The 17698-nt window shown below is 39.9% G+C and overlaps 1 protein-coding gene across 1 annotated transcript; it reads left to right on the plus strand.

The window, feature by feature from the left end:
• Positions 1-648: 648 nt before the first annotated feature.
• TMF1 (TATA element modulatory factor 1) lies at positions 649-17602 on the plus strand. Its single transcript, XM_066558001.1, has 17 exons — positions 649-805; positions 2858-4098; positions 4945-5048; positions 5908-6034; positions 6899-7004; positions 7645-7787; positions 8482-8648; positions 8796-8952; positions 9410-9502; positions 10113-10269; positions 11037-11229; positions 11485-11554; positions 11638-11730; positions 12698-12808; positions 13195-13341; positions 13652-13777; positions 14628-17602. The coding sequence occupies exons 1-17, from the start codon at positions 664-666 to the stop codon at positions 14769-14771; spliced, it is 3321 nt and encodes a 1106-aa protein (XP_066414098.1). The 5' UTR covers positions 649-663; the 3' UTR covers positions 14772-17602.
• The last annotated feature ends 96 nt before the right edge of the window (positions 17603-17698 follow it).

Below are 17698 nucleotides of genomic sequence, written 5' to 3' on the forward strand. Positions count from 1 at the left end.
GGGGAATAGGACCAGGAGTAGTGGGCACAAATGGAAAGAGGGGAAATAGGGGGATAGGACAGGGAGAAATGGGTACAAATTGAACGAGGGGAAATGGGGGGATATGACAAGGAGTAATGGGTACAAACTGAACAAGGGGAAATAGGACAAGGAGTAACGGATTCAAACTGAGCGAGGGGAAATAGGACAAGGAGTAATGGGTACAAATTGAAAAAAGGGAAATTTAGGCTAGATACTCAGAAGAAATTATTTCCTGTGAGGGTTGAGAGGGGCTGGCACAGGTTGCCCAGAGAGGCTGCGGCTGCCCCACCCCTGGAAGTGCTCCAGGCCGGGTCAGTTGGGGTTTGGAGCGGGAGGTGTCTGCCCACGGCAGGCACTGGAACCGGGCGGTCTGTAAGTCCCCTCAGGCCCTGGGCTGAAGCTCCGCAGGCGCTGTGAGGGCGGGCGCGGTGCCCCGGCCCCGCCTCCCGGACGTGCCGGGCCGGACGCGGCTGCGCCGGGCCCGGGTGCGACGTGGATCCGGCGGCGCCTGCGCGGGGCCCTCGCTCCGCTCCGCTCCGCTCCGCTCCCTCAGCGCCGCGCCCGGCCCGGCTCGGCCCAGCCCGCCGGCCCCGCCGGCAGCGGGGGCAGCCGCGGGGAACGGGCGCTGCGGAGCCGCCGAGGATGAGCTGGTTCAACGCCTCGCAGCTGTCCAGCTTCGCCAAGCAGGCGCTGTCGCAGGCGCAGAAGTCCATCGACCGGGTGCTGGACATCCAGGCCGAGGAGACCCCCTGGCCCGACGCCGTCATCCCCGACTACGGTGACGGTAAGGGCTCACCCGGCCGCCGTCCCGAGCCTCGCGGCCCTGAGCCTCGCCCGCCTCCTCCGCTGTCTCCCCCTTATCCTAGGGAGGTTTAACCGGCCCCCCGCCCAAAGCCGCCCCGGGTTTTATAATTCAGAGCCCCCTCTGGTTCAATAATCCACGTTCCGCTCCCTCCCGTGCCGGGGGACACCGACACGAAGCCGGGGCAGGTTCAGTTCAGAGCCTGGCTGGTGTCACCAGTGTCCTGCTTTTATCGCATAGGTAGCACTGAGCTTCATATCCCTGCTTCTCGAGGCGTTATTTATTTAGATTTGTTTTGCTGAGGAGCTAATAAAAACTCAGTAATATAAAAGGGGAAATCATGCTCTTTTCAGAGGCTTGCATGGATTCACTCTCTGCAACAGGAGGGGCAGAGTAGAAGCCGAAAGTCTGGTCCATGTGAACCAAATGAAATTTCCACTTTTCGTGGCTCCCAGTTCATAATCCTCCAACATCTGTCGAAAGGAATGTGCTGGTGGAAAAGTTGTCATGGCTATGAGGAAGTGTCTCCCTTGTGCATATGCTAATGGAGAGCCTGAAGGAATGGTCAGCCCTAAGCTGCTCTTTGGAAGGGAAGACCAAAAAGGAGCCCTCGTGTTAGAAACTCCCCCTAAATAATACCTTAAAGATAACAACAATAATAATAACAACAATAATAACGAATAATAATAACAATATAACAATAAAATAATAATAAACATATGGGAAATGAAGTCATCTGGAATTAGTGTCATTTCTACAACTACGTCTAGAAAAACTATGTGTATTTGGAGGAGGAGGAGGTTATTTCCAGGTGAAGTCACAGCAGAGTGAGATTTCTGAAAACTGACAGCTGTAGCGACTGAAAATGTTTTCCAGGTTGGTTGCTCAGCAAAGGTCAGTTTGGGATGTCTTTGTCCCTTTGAGGGCTTGGCAGTCATGTAAGTAGTCAGGTGTCACCTTAAAATGCAGAAATCATTTATAGAAAACTCTGTCATGCTTAATTTCTCAAAGCTTTAGACTTGTCAAAATTTTTAAAATTTTATTTGTATCTTAGTATTTATGGTAGTTCTGTAATTCATAAGAAGAGCACAAAGATCAGCCTGCATCTGGTTTTCAGGGAAAGCCTTGTTTTTAAGAGATGTCAAAATATGTTCTGAATGTTACAGTTAACTCAGAAGTTTTTCTGAAGCTGTTGAATCATGGACAAGGTAGCAATAAGTGAGATGCTTGTAGTAATAAATCACATGTTTGTAGTATTTTGGGCAACGAAAATAGTAATTATCTGGATTTGAGATTTGAGGCCAACAGCTATCAACTGTTCTGAAAGTAGAAGCCAGCTTAAAATATTGTAACTCAGCATTTTTACTAGATGCTGCTGTAAACAGTGAGTTTGTTTTTAAGTTATGAAATAACTTAAAATAGTTATGTTATGAAATAGTTATGTTACCCAGATTATGTTTGTAGGTACAAAATTGAATACTGTTTTTTGGCTTCTCTTTCTTACTTCAGATGCTACTGAAATTTGATGCTGAAATTCTTGTTCTTGCTGTTGACAAGTCCTGGAAAAGCTGCAAGAAATACAATAATTGGAATTGTTGATGTTGTTTTAGGGCAGCTTCAGAACTGAACAGTTCAGTATTTCTCTACAGAAGAGACAAATTCTCAGCTGGACAGCTACTGATTTTTATTGTCAGCTCCATGCTGATGTATGAGGAAAAATGAAGTCTTGTCAGAAACTGAAGGGCAAGAGCCCTTCATACAGTGTCAATTCTGCAAATACTTAAAGCTTTTCCCCTCTGTTTTCTGTAATGGTGTGTGAAGTGTTTATGTGCTGCTTGCAGGTAACTTTTAAGACCTTGTAATTTTTTTCTCCTTTTTAAATCAGTATAATTCTCCTAACTACAGCTTTTCATGTTGTTTTGCCTGGACTCCTTTCACTGTAGGGAAGCAGGAGGCCACATTTGCTTTTGCTTGTAGCCTTCAAAGTGTTGGGGGTTTTTTTTGCCTATCTCCCTTTTTTCCTTTTCTTTTTAGGAACAAATTCTCTCATAAGTGGAGGATGGGACACATCTTCCTGGGGCTTGAACTCAACTACAGAACCCCAGAATCAGCCAGTATCGCCCGTAGCCATCACAAAGCCCGTCAGGAGGACGGTTGTGGATGAATCTGAAAACTTCTTCAGTGCCTTTCTCTCCCCAACAGATGTTCAGAGTATACAGAAAAACCCAGTGGTGTCCAAACCTCCAGCCAAATCCCAGCGACCCAAAGAGGAGGTGAAAAGCTCTTTAAAGGAGTCTCAGCACTCCAGTCAGCTGGAAGGGCCAGTGACAGCAGAGACAGAGGTCGAGGATTCCTCCGGAGCTGTCCTGGACTTGAAAAGCCTTGATATTCCCAAGGAGAAATTAGAAGAGAATGCTGTGCTTAAATCTGATGGGCAGCATGAAGCAAGCACAAATGAAGTTACTGACAAAAAGGTGTCTGCTCTAAATTTTGAAGAACCTGAAGATTCTCCTACTGAAAAATCCAGTGTAGGAGGAGATGGAGCAGGAGGTGCACCCGAGGGCACTTCCCAGCCCCTTGGAGCAGGCACGAAAGACCTGGGTTTGGAAGGGAAGGAGAGAAAGACTGAGGACAGACAAAGCAATACCCCATCACCTCCCATCAGCACCTTCTCCTCAGGCACTTCCACAACCAGTGATATTGAAGTTCTGGACCACGAAAGTGTGATAAGTGAGAGCTCAGTAAGTTCCAGACAAGAAGCTGCAGATTCCAAATCCAGCCTTCACCTCATGCAGACGTCGTTCCAGCTCCTGTCCACGTCTGCCTGTGCGGATTACAATCGCTTAGATGACTTCCAGAAAATGACTGAGAGCTGTGGCTCCTCGGATGCTTTTGAAAGAATTGATTCATTCAGTGTGCAGTCCTTGGACAGCAGGAGTGTCAGTGAAATAAATTCAGATGATGAGTTATCAGGCAGGGCTTCTGCTTCAGCGTCTGTTGCTGTCAGTCCTTCCGTGCCAAAGACAGAAACGGTTGACGCCCTGAAAAATAAATCTGAAAACTTGAATGATGCTCCTGTGCTCCATGCTGAGGAAGCTGAGATGGAAGAGAGTGGGAGAAGTGCAACTCCTGTTAATTCTGAGCAGCCAGATGTTGTTTTGGTTGCTGCTGTGCAAACTGTTGAAGAACAGGTGGTGAAGGAGGAGGCTGAGCCCCAGCAGGATGCTGGGGAACAACTGGTAGAAGAGGACACTGAAAAGCAAGAGCTTAAAAAGGTAAATAAAACATGTATTGCAAACACACCTTTTAATTGCAAATGAGACTCCTGACAGTTCCTTACATTGTCCTATATCTCTTAGATCAGCTTATTTGAATGAATTAATTGATGCTGAACTATCTGACCCTGTAGAAAACTGTCCCTGATATCCTGCAGTGGAACAGTACTGGTAACATTTCTGATCAGATACTTGTGGGTTTCACCTGACCCACCTGGTGGTCATTGTTGGGAATTGTAAGGGTGGCAAACAGGAAGCCTAATAAGTCAAATGTGTTATTTTAGTGTTTACATTTGTATATTTTCTTGTACTTTTGTTACCTGTGTTCAACTTTCCAAAACTTGATATTAAGAAATTATTTTGAGGATGTGAGCTAAGAGCTTTAGACCCTGAGTGAAAGTTTGCCTCCCTCATCTGAGGCTGTTCGGCTGCTTTGTGCTAATGTTTCACAGAAGAGACTTTCCTATGGAAATTATTCTGTAAAGAACCTTAGGAGTCCTAATGCTTAATGTAAGCCAGAGTTTTACAGACTAGCAGCTCTAGTTAGAAACTTCATGTATAATTAAACTGTATCACAATTGATGATTTTTTTCAGGAACTTACTTGAGCTCCATGTGCTGATTTATTAGGATTTCTACAGCTGTAGTAAACAGTTATCTTTATGTTCAGGTGTGTGGCAGAAACATGATAATCCTCACTGGCTTCTGCCCCAAATTCCTGAAACATTGACCACTTCAATTTTAAATAGTCTTGTGAGGGAATAGGAGGGGGGAGAAGGGAAAGCCTGCCCATCTTGTGTTTTAATTGTCCCATTAATCTGATCTGTATCTATAAAACCTTGTCCAGATGATTGATGCATTAACTGAGAAGCTGGAGAAGAGGGAAATACAGTTATTGAGCACTAGTAAAGAGAGGGCTCGCTTGGAAGAAGCTTATGATAACCTCAAAGAGTAAGTATGAAAATACACTCAGTGCTGGAACTGTGACTTTGCTGTAGTAAAATCTTAGATAATAGATCAAACAAGGAGCTTTGTGACTGGAACAAAGGTTCCAGGGGATGTGCACTCTTTGGGAAAGGTGGCAACAGTGATGGCATGTGCTGTGATAAGGTTTTTTAAAAGACATTATTTTTTGGAGCTAAAATCTCTTTTGAGGGGGGGCTGGAGAAAGAGTTTTCAGTAGGAATGACAAATGTGGAGAATCAGTCTTGGTTACTAGTAAAGATCTTTATTATAGGACAAGATTCAGCTATTAAGAGAGACTGACTTTGCTGATACAGAGGGATGAACCTGATTTACTGAGTAATTTGTTGACTAAAATGTAGGCAGAGATACTATGGAAGAAGAGCTGGTTGTAGGGGAAAACCTGAAATTATTATTTAATTTGGTTAAAGTTAAAAGTTGTATTTGGAAAGTTGTATTTACCAGCTCACTGATCAAATATTGAGTTTTAAAATTTACAGATGTATGATGCTGTTGTTTAATGACTAAATTGATCCTAACTTAAAAAATAGATGAAATAATTTACCCTTTAAATGATACAGATTATGGTTAACTAAAAAGGACTTTTTCAAGGAGCAAAACATTTAAGATAAATCAAGCACTTAGTTCTGTTTTCATGGGTGAACTACTGAATTGATAAAGATCTTTGATTAGGACTTCTGATACAGATGTCAGGTTTTTTGACTTTAGCTTATCATGTGTAATAAAAGTAAAATACTTCTGAAAAGCATTTAAGACAACTTGTTGCAAACTGTTTGGAGTGTCACATGTCCATGCAACTGTTCTGAAATGTTCATTTTAAATGCAGTGAAATGTTTAGAATGAAAGAAGAGAGCAGCAGCCTTTCATCTCTTAAAGAGGAGTTTGCTCAGAGAATTGCAGATGCTGAGAAGAAGCTCCAAGTAGCCTGCAAAGAGAGAGATGCAGCTAAAAAGGTGATTTGGCTTTTTTTATTAAATTAATATTTATTAGTTTATGACACAATTGAATTTCTTGAGGAAAAACAATTAATATTAACCAAGGGAAAAGCATGAGCTGCTTCCAACCATCCAGGCTGCTTGGTGTTCAAATCTTTTGTTCTTGCATCCATGCTGTGAACCAGCTTGGGGAACTCATTTAATTGGGAAAAAAGAGATTTAATGTGTGCTCTCATTCACCTTGTACCAAATAAGTATTTGCATTGGTGAGGGAGAACGGCCTGGGGATGTGAGGAAGGGCTGAAGAATGGGAATGGCTTCTTTAGAGGATTAGCTGGGAGGAAAATTAAGGGCTGACTGCAGATTGATTTGGAACAAGCAAAGAAATCTACAGCAGCAAAGTTTATGGGGTTTAAATGTTCTTGACCTGGTGTCACAGCATTTCATTTCTCTAGCTTAATGCAGAAAGGAAACTCAAATCTGACTGAAAAACAAATATTTTTCAGCTGTTTGTCACTGTGTTGACACAGCAGTGAGTTGAATTAGAAAAATTATTCAGTAGCTACGTGTGAATAGGACAGGTTGTTTTTTCTCTGTTGCAAAAGTTTCAAGCAAATTGAATTGATAGGGAAGTTAGAACAGATTGTACAGAGGATTTACAGAGTTTCAGTCCTTGGAGGTTTTTAAAACTTGATGCAATAAGGCTCTGAGAAATCTGTTTTGATCAGATAATCTCCAGAGTTCCCTTCCAACCTAAATTGTTTTCCAAGCAAAGTTTTGTGAGAGGAAGGGCAGAAGAAAAAGGTGATCAGAGTAACTCACTCTGTTTTTCTCTCCGTGTATTTTGATAAACAATCTTAAGTATTTTATCCTATTATTTAGGAAGTAAAGACTGTTAAAGAGGAATTGGCTACTAGACTTAATACCAATGAAACTGCTGAATTATTGAAAGAAAAAGAAGAGCAAATCAAAGGCTTAATGGAGGAAGGTGAGAATTAACTTTTGTTTTGTAGTAAAAGTGTGTGGAATAGTTTGAAATGTGGTGGCCTTGCATGCAAGCCTTCTTTGTGTGGGGAAAAAGTGCTAAATTAGAAGCATATTGGATGTTTCTGAATGTTTGAAGCATTTAGTGAGTAGCAAAGTGTAACAGGAGGGGTCAGGCAGGTACAGGTGCCTGGAGAGGTGATTCCTGCAAGATACAGTAACAGGTGCTGAGAGAAAAAACCAACATGTACAGAACAACATTCCATGTTCCATTCAGAAGAAATCTAATGAGGGCATTGTTCATGGCATTTCTACAGTGTCCCCTTTAATAATTATTAGTTTTGGAATTGAAAGATAGATATTCAATAAGAAGATAATTTTTTTTCTGACATGATGAGCTCTCTTGCTTCATTTTCAAAGCCTTTTACCTCCTATCCTCTCTCACTGTAGCTCAGTGTAGCAAGGGTACGTCGGGATAAGATAGATTTAAACTTAAGAACTTGCATGAAAAATTGTAAGAATAAATATTTCCATATTTACTGGAGTATTATTTTCATGGGACTAAAGAGCAAGGCTGGTGTGAACAGGGAGAATCCATAGCTTATCACCAGTATGCACTGGCTTCATGTTCAATTTCTTCACAGGAGAAAAGCTTTCCAAACAGCAGCTGCAGAATTCCAACATTATTAAGAAATTAAGAGCCAAAGAGAAAGAGAGAGAAAATATTAACACAAAACAGAACAAAAAGATTAAGGACTTGGAAGAGGAGTTGCAGCATTTAAAACAGGTGAGATATTTGTTGATTTTTTTTTTTCCAACTTTTTAATATTAGCTGCAAAATTGCGTTTTGGGAGGGCTCTTGATAAATTGACATTTTTTTATTTTCCGGAGACTTCTCTATTTCATAGAATCCCAGAATGGTTTGGGTTGGAGGGGACCCTTAAGCCCATCCAGTTTTATCCCCTGGTGTGGGCAGGGAGACCTTGCACTATCCCAGGCTGCTCCAGGCCCCATCCAGCCTGGCCTTGGACACTTCCAGGGATGGGGTAATCACAGTTTCTCTAGGCACCCAGTGCCAGGGTCTCACCATTTCACATTATTGGACCACTGAGCTGTGATTTATGTGTGTATTCCTTGTAAAACTGCAGTGAGGGATCTTCTCAGCTGCTTGTTTGCACTTGCACTGCTGTTACCATGTGAGCTGGAAAACCTGTACCACCAAAACTGGGACAGTTAGTGATTGAGTCAAGACCTGATGAATTTCAGACCCAGGATGTGGAGTTGTGTGAAGCTGTGGTGAAGAGCAGCTCCCTCCTCTGGGCAAGGCAGGGAAGCAAATAAAACCTTTCTCTTTCTGCCAGGTGTTAGTCGGGTTTAGCCTCTTTATCCCAAACTCGTTGGCACTGTTGTCACTGTCCTCAGGCAGTGTTGTCTGCCCCACGTCCTGGGGTTTGTTTCATGTTTCTTGTGTGCACTGACAGGTTCTTGATGGCAAGGAAGACCTTGAGAAGCAGCATCGAGACAGCATTAAACAACTGAACAGTGTTGTGGAGAGACAAGAAAAGGACCTTACTAAACTTCAGGCAGAAGTGGAGGAGCTTGAAGAAAGGAACAGGAGTGTGCAGGCAGCACTCGACAGTGCCTACAAGTAAGCAAAGCAATCACACCTTCAGATTGTGGCTTTTTCTTGTGCAATGCTTGTGAAACATTTAAATGTAACAAAGTTACTTTCCAAGTTGCTGTTGGCATTTAAATGTACTGAGGTTTATTTATTTCTTTGGTTCTTTCTCCTCAGGGAACTTGCAGATCTTCATAAAGCTAATGCTACGAAGGACAGTGAGGCTCAGGAAGCAGCACTGAGTCGGGAGATGAAGGCCAAGGAAGAGCTTGGGTTAGCACTGGAAAAGGCCCAGGAGGAGGCTCGGCAGCAGCAGGAAGCTTTGGCAATCCAGGTGGGTCTGCAGTTCAGTAATAAACTCTGTAATTCATCAGGTGACTGCACTGAGCTGCTGTGTACACCTGATGGAATGGACCAGGTGGAGCTTGTTTTTGTGTACTTAGCAAACACCCAGAGGATTTCTTCCCTGTGGAACTTGTTCCATATTAATGGGTTGGTTGTGCTAACCTTTAAAATACTAATTTTATTTAGAAATACTTACAATTTTACTTTACAATTTTACTTGTCTAGATGAAATTGCTTTGGCAGCCTCTATGTTAAGTTTGTGGTTATCTTACCTGTTAGAATTTTTAGTGATAGTTACACTGACTTATCTATTTGTGTGCATGCAAAAATGAAGCCTTTACTTGTAAACAAACATCACTGTTTGAAAATGGTGTGGGACTGTGGCAAGGAATAGGTGATGATATAACTTTTGGCAAGAGTTTAGCAACAATTTCTTGTTTATTTAGGTGGCAGACCTGAGGCTGGCACTGCAACGTGCAGAGCAGCAGGCAGCAAGAAAAGAAGATTATTTACGGCAGGAAATTGGTGAACTACAACAGGTACTGGGACAAACAGATGATGCCCACTGGCATCTGCAAGGAGGACTTCTAAAAACCCAAAAATAAAACGCTACCATGACATGAGCAGCCTGAAAGAGAGGCTTTATTTTCCTTGTTACCTGCAGTGGTTGTCCTATTACAGAGGAGCAATAAAATATTAATGTTTTTTAAATCTCATAATGGAAAAAATGCCTTAGTTTTTTATGATGCCTCTTAAATAGAATGTTCTCCTTTTTTAATACGAGACAAAATACAGGCATCAATTCTGTGATAGTTGTGTAAAATTGTTGGCAAATGCACTATGGATGACTCTTTATCTGCTTCTTAAGAATATTTTTATTGTTCTTAAGGGCCAGAGTATAGATTGTAGCCAAAATGTTTCAAATGATGCCCAGAACTCTGGAATTTCTGGGCCCTTGCTCTGTATCTAAAAATGTTTAACGTCTCTCCTGGAATTTCACACTTTACTTTGAGTTTGAAGCACATGAACGTTAGATTGTAAAGCAGTAATCTTAGAATGTAAAGCAGCTGCTATTTATTTAGATGAACTCTATGAATGAATCTTTGAACCCATCATATGATTTCAGTTCTATTTGATTTGTGATTTCAGAGACTCCAAGAAGCAGAGAGCAGGAACCAAGAGCTGAGCCAAAGTGTAACCTCTGCTACACGGCCCCTGCTGAGGCAGATCGAGAACCTGCAGGCCACGCTGGGAGCACAGACCTCTGCTTGGGAGAAACTGGAGAAGAACCTTTCTGACAGGCTGGGTAAGATGGGAGGCTCCAGGTGAAGATGTGAGATGTGGGAAGGTAAATGTAAAGGGTTTAATGAACACTTGCCCAAAATGTAGATGGTGGATCAGGAGAGAGGAGCACCAAATGCTTTCCTGTAAGGAAATGGTCTGGGGGGGTTATGCCAAGGTTCTTGGACAGGTAATCCACTGTAAAACACTCTGTAACATGAGATGGTAAGGTGTACATGTCCTCACAGCACCTAAGGGCATAGAGACACTGAAAGTATTCCAGCCTGATGCTGAGATTCCAGATTGTAAAGTTTGGAATCACTTACCTGACCAGGTGATGATACAATATATGTATCATCATATTATGATGATATTATATTGTATTATAGTATCAATATATGTACATATATTGTATGATGATACATATCACTTACCTGCATAGGTGATGATACATTTGTTATTTGATACAGTAGTAACTTATTGTTTTAAATGAAAAATACATTAAAAGCCCAAAGGTGGACCCAAAGAAATTGTTTCCTTTCTGGAAGCAATCTGTAGTTGTATCTTGCATTCTAAAAGAGTCTGAAATCTGTTCATTCTGCATTGCTTTGATCCTCTGTGTGTGGAAAAGATTTAATTTCCTTTACAAAAGAAAACAAGATGTATTTTTTAAGAAAGGTTAGTTGCATATAAAAAAAAATCTCAAATTCATTTTTGATATATAAGTAAGTGGCTGATATTTTAGATATTTGATCAGAAAAGGTTAAATTCCATGTTTTTTCTTACTGTTAGGGGAGTCTCAAACTCTTCTAGCTGCAGCTGCTGAGAGAGAACGAGCTGCTACAGAGGAGCTTCTTGCTAATAAAATTCAGATGTCTTCTTCTGAATCTCAAAATAGTCTTTTAAGGCAAGAAAATACCCGTCTTCAGGCTCAACTGGAAGTGGAGAGAAACAAATTGAAGAAAATGGAAAATGAGAACAGCAGGTGAGTTCATTTTTGGTTAACAGCATTTCTTTTTAATGTAGTGAAATGGAGTGTTGATATGACTGTGCAACGTGTTGGCACAACGTTACAAGAATATTTGAGGATACTTTGTTTCATTCTAAAGATTAAAGAGTGTTACATTCATAACAATTTGTAGCCTTACAGCTGTGTTAGTTTTTAAAGCATCTGAATCTACAGGGAATAGAATGGAGAATACTTATTCATTAACTTTACCTCTTTCCTTCCTCTGTGTAGGTATGAGGTTGAGCTAGAAGGGCTCAAAGATGAGTATGCAAAAACCTTGGAAGATGCAAAGAAAGAAAAGGTATTGCCTAGTTCAGCTTTGATCTCTGTTATGCTTGAAATCTGAGCTAGCAGGAGATGAACAGTTTTTATTTCTCTTTGCAGGCACTGCTGGCTACTCAGTTAGAAATGGAGAAGATGAAGGTTGAACAGGAGAGGAAGAAGGCTGTTCTTGTCCAAGAAGCAGCAAAGGAGAAGGTGCCAAAACCCAACATTTATAAGTCTTACTGATATTGTCTTTATTTTAGGAGACATCTATACCTGAAACTTTTAGTGCCTGGCAGGATCTTTCCAGTGAAATAGGTGTTGTGTAAGACTCACTGAAATAAGTTTTGAGTAATAGTCTATTTAACCTGAGAAGAGGTAAAATATGGACTGTTGTCTCAGTCCTCTGTGTTCTTTGAGCACTCTTGGATCCTTTTTCTTCTGAAGCTACTTGTTTCCTCTGCTCAGACTACCAGCATTGCTTCCACTGAATGCCTGTTTTGTTTCAGTGTGTAATGTTCCACATGCTTTCCAGCTGAAGTCACAAGTCACAGAGCAATCCTCAATAGTCATTACATTCATTACCACTAATTAGCAGTTAGTATTCAGTAAAACTATTTCTGTTGTTTGTTTGTTACTGTCTCCAGTCCTAAAATCTAAGTGCTTTCTCCTTCAGAGGTTAGCATGCTAGTAGATGCTTCCTGGAAAAAGGGGCCAGTCTGTTTTGAAGAGGTATCAGTAAATTATTAGCATGTGAAAATCCTGGAATTTAATCTATACACTTGATTTAAAAAGAAGAAAAAGGCCTTTACATTAATTCTAAGAGATGTTCTTCTGGGTGTGAGATGTTCTTTCTGTGATACACTTGGATGTACAAAACTTCCTCTGAGTCTCTCTTGGCTACTTGAAAGAGAACCGTTTTTTGGTGGAATTTGCAGCTTCTGTCTTCATTTCCTGAAAGGTCCAAGATCTTGAGGATAGGCTGTGTTACAGCACAGAAATTCTTTGCTATTGAACTTTCATATGTCTTAGGTGAGGGGCAAGTAGAAAATCTATCACACAGTGTTCTATAGTTGTTGGTGAGAAAAGGGAGGCTATTTATAGAATCTCTTTTAGCATGTTGTGAGTGTTTTTTTCCTTTTCCAACTGGTGATTTTGGATGTCTTTGTTTGTTTTTAAGGACCGAAAGTCATTCACAGTTGAGACTGTATCAAGTACACCATCAATGTCCCGCTCCAGTTCCATAAGTGGGGTGGACATGGCAGGTCTTCAGACCTCTTTCCTCTCACAGGTAGGATAGATCACCTATAATGGCTTTTTTCTTCTTGACAGACCACTTACTTTCCTCCTCAAGAACTTGTAGTGACATAGAAAATGACTCTTCAAGAGTGAATTGGCCTTAGACAAGGTAACATCCTTGTCTAAGATGTTAGACATCAGCAGAAACACCTGAAATCTGCTTACAAAATGTCTGTGACTGTAAAACATACGATTGATTTATTTTTACTTGCACTCCTGGTTTAGGGCACAGCCCTTGAAAACAAGCTTTAAGCATTGAAATGCTTGCCTAGCACAGTGTATTTTAAATCTTAAGTTATGCCATATTTAGGAGAGGGAAGATTCCAAAATGGCCATGTTTTTGTCTAATTTTCAGCTTCTCTAACCTTCTGTTTGTAGGATGATCCTCATGATCACTCGTTTGGACCAATAACTACCAGTGGCAGCAATCTCTATGATGCAATAAGGATGGGATCAGGTTCAAGTGTAATTGAAAACCTTCAGTCACAGCTAAAACTAAGAGAAGGGGAGATTTCACATCTACAGGTATCTTTTCAGAAAGTTTGATGTGTGTTACAAGAATTCTGTGAACCAGCACAGCTGTATAGGGATGAGCACAAGAAGGATTTGTCGATTCCTTTTTTGTTTTGGCAAGGACCTATCCAGCAAACCTATCTGTCTGAAAAGTAAAATATCCAGGACACTGAGAATTGAGGAGAAAGTGAGAGTGGATCTGAGATGTGCTGTTTCACAGTCTGCTTAAGAATAAACCTTAATTACTGTGTATTTTGATATGGTGTTTTATAAATACAGTGAATTTTTTCCTTCTCCTCCTTGTTATGTGTGTTTACCCTAGCTGGAAATTGGAAACCTGGAGAAAACTCGATCAATAATGGCAGAAGAGCTGGTTAAATTAACAAATCAAAATGATGAACTTGAAGAAAAAGTGAAGGAAATACCCAAATTACGCACACAGTTAAAGGTAACTGCATTTCTGGTGTAAATCCATAGTAAAATGTAGATAATTGTATTTCTTTAGGAGTAGACCTGTCAGTTTAGGAATATATTCAAATCTGTCTCTAAGCATAAGTGACTGAAGAGCCTGGTTTTGGTAGTTTTTTTTTTTTTTTATTTTTATATATAGTAGAATCTAAAAGTGCCCACTCCATGGTTAGGGAGTCACTTCAAAACACAGTTGTTGGAAACATATGCTGTGCTAAACCAGGGAGAGACCATTTTTGTTTCTGTCCTTTAGGAACTTGTCTGGAACTGGATTTTTTAGCAGAGGAAAAGTTTTGATAAAGAGCATGGGCTTATGAGGTTGATGCAGAAGCTGAATATAGAGATACATGAACAGAAATGGAAATATATGAATATATGTCCAGTGGAGATACATACATAGAAATAGGATAAACAATTGGATCCTAATGTTTAAGACTTTAAATATTTGAAAAGTTTTGGAATAATATTTGAATACAGAATGTTCAGTTCTCTCATTTCCCAAACTGGTCATTCTTGTAATAAAACAGTGCAGTTTTCTGTTTTTAATACTTAAGCAACTGAACGTCAGGGTGCTTCAGGGTCCTCTGAAGCCAGCACTAATTCTTTTTATGATCTTTGGATTATCTTCCTTTAACATCTAGAATATAAATCCAGCTGTATTCAAAGCACAAAGTACTTTTGAAGTTTACTGAGTGCTTCACTGTGGTTACACTTTGATGAGGTGGTGCTGCCCTCATTTCCCCTGGCAGTGTAAAACACTGTCCAGCAGCAGCTTGTTTGAAGCTGAGAATGAGAACCAGTGAGATAACACTGTGTTAAAATCCTTGCAGGATTTGGATCAGAGGTACAACACCATTCTCCAGATGTATGGGGAGAAGGCAGAGGAGGCTGAGGAGCTCCGACTGGATCTGGAAGATGTGAAAAACATGTACAAGACTCAGATAGATGAACTTTTAAAACAAAGACAAAATTAATTCCTCGTGGAACTGTTAGCATTGTATGGTGACAGACTGTAAAGATAACTGTTTATGTAAATGCTGAATTTAAATGTCTTGTAAAAAAATCCTGTATTATAGAAAATGTGACTATATAATAGAGTTCAGATGTTGACAGAAGAATCAATGCTTTAAGTGTCCTGTTCTGTCTGCAGTTAAATTATTTGTGCAATATTTAATTTTTTTTCTTCAGTCATCCCTTTATTTAAGTTTTTGTTAAATGGTGGGCCATCTTACTTAAGCAGCAGAATTTATGGTTGTTACCTTGGGAGACAGCACTGGAAGGCATGAGTAGTACTAAAGCAGCCCTTGATTCATAATCTTTGTAAACCTGTGAAAATCACTTTAGAAGTCTGTCTCAAGTGTTCAAATGAGTTTTTCTAAAATCTTATCAGGTAATTTTTAATAACTAAGTAGTAGGGATTTGCTGTCTGAAGCATACCTGGTGGATATTTTTATGACAGGAAAATCTTTAATTTGCTTACAACATCTGAACATGTCAGGGTGATTATTCTTAGACAAATCAGATTAGTCTGACTACTTAACACTAAGTCCTCTAAAGCAGAGTGTGAGACTCAGATGAGACTTCAAATTACAGCTTCATCTTGGATATTGCTTGTGTTCTCATGAGCAATCTGGAGACAGCAGCTCTGCTTGTAATGATAAATGTGTTCAACTTTTAACACCAGAAATCTCAGCTGTTAAATATCTGTTCTAGATTTAGTAGCTAATTTTTAACAGTAGCTAGAACAGTTCAGAAGAATGCAGGAAACTGATTTTTTAAAAATAAATTGTGGCAGATCTCATGGTTCCTTTTATATAAGTAGCAAGGGTTAGACTTCTTGTAACACTGAACTGTGGCTTAATAATAGAGAAGTCTCCAGTGGCTGCAGAGTATTTCTCATGCCATTCAAGGTATTGGTCAAACAGTACTCACATGACTTGGAGCTGAGCTGCATTTTTGGTAATGTCAGAGGAAATGTTTGAATTGGACCCTTGGGAATGCTGAGAAGGAGCTGTGTCTTCCTCTCTGCATTCCAGAGAGCAAATATTTTGCTGCATCTCAGAACCTACTCATGTGAAATACTGGGCGGTTGGAATTCTTTGCTTATCACACCAGTGCCTCTGTTGGGAGAGGTTTTTTTTTTTTCCCAGACCAGTTGTAATTTGGGAACTCTTTCCCTGCTTGGGTATTTGGTGGCCTGACACACAAAGGATGTGAAGGATGAGGAGTTGCTTCTGCAGAAATGCCTCTTGGTAATATGATTTTACTGTGGGTGTTGAGGATTTATTCCTCACTGGGAGAACAGGATTTATTCCTCACTGAAGTTACACAAGCAAGGGAATGTTCATGGAAAATCCCAGTCTGATTTGAAATTCAGGCAGTTATTCTGTGAGGATTTCATTAAAACCATAGAGCCAGAACACCTAAATTTGTTGTAACTTCCCATCTGTTATAGAAACTTCTAACTGCTTTAATAAAAATACTTTTTTCCCTTCCTTTTATTTATTTTTTTTTCCACTGGGAGGTGGGAGGGAATTACCCTCTTGTCTTCATTTCAGTTTTGGAAACCATGGTGGTACGATTTTCCTTCTAAAAACCTCAGAATTTAACACTTTGCCTTCATATTAAAGCATGGTTGGTTACTCTTAAGTTTCTGGAAAACCCCAGACCAATCAAACCTAAGCAAAAATCAGTCCCTATTAAAACACTTGCTGGAATTTTACTGATTTAGAATTATCATGTACAAGGGTTAGTTGAGCCTTTTCTTAAGAAAACAACTCTTTGTGATGGTCAAATATTAGAAATTCTGTTTTGTCTACTACAGTGAATCAATAACTTCCTGGTTTTCACCTTTTTTTTAAATTATCTTGGCAGACAAATGCAGCAAAGAAAAATAAATTATTTTATAGTCCTTAAAGACTGACAGTTCTGAATATGTCTTGGGCTATCTTGTTTACAAGAGCTTAGGTAAAAGGGAAATTTTAACATGCAATCAGCATTAACTATTTTAGATGTAAAAACACAAAAGGTATTAGATTTTTAAATTTTACTAAAGTAGATGTAAATATTTGTATTGATTATTTTTGGATTATATATTCCCTTGTAGTGAAATCTTTAATATCACCTGAAAATCAGATGGCCTTCTGTGTCTTAATCATCAAAGCCTTAGAAAACAAAGTGGCTGGTGGAAGGTAACATAGACTTTAAAATATCCTGGTTTGCTCATCTTTGATCTAACTGTATGCTTGTTTTGAAAAAACATTAATGTCTGCTTGGCACACTTAATTCATTGCTCTTACTGAGATTGCCTAGGAGAGTAACGTGCAAAATGAAAGGCTTTAGGGTAGAATTGTAGTACTCACTTTTGTCTAAGTTTATTATTTTAGAACATCCTTTTGAAAGCAACTAATTTCGCTTTCATTTTCACTGGATAAGCAAGTATGAAAAATGTTATTAAAAGGTTACTCAGTGTAGTGTTTGGAGGGAGCTGACTTGCTGATGGAAAGGCCTCTGTGGGTTTGGATGAGGAGTAGATTTCTCTGGTACTCACTTCCTTTAGGAGCTCAGGAGCCGATGTTCAAAATCCCATGGCAAATTCACATGAAAGAAGGGTTTTGTTTTTTTTTTTTCTCCTGCTACATGTTGTAATTTATGTGCTTACATTTTACTAAGGGCTATAATGATCCTTAATAAAAGGTGAAATGGTTATCACAGTGAAATTAAACCCCTTGGATTCTAGTTGTAAAATATGTATAAACTGTATAAAGCACGGGTCAGCATAAAATAAAATTTTCCGCTAACAGTGTGCTCTGGTTCTCTTTGAGAAAAGACTTAAAAATAATTCTGGCGAGGGTGAGTGGATGGATGTGAACCTAGTACTGTGAAAGGAAAATATTACTTA

The sequence above is a fragment of the Molothrus aeneus genome, chromosome 12 (assembly GCF_037042795.1).
Source record: "Molothrus aeneus isolate 106 chromosome 12, BPBGC_Maene_1.0, whole genome shotgun sequence".
NCBI lineage: Eukaryota > Metazoa > Chordata > Aves > Passeriformes > Icteridae > Molothrus > Molothrus aeneus.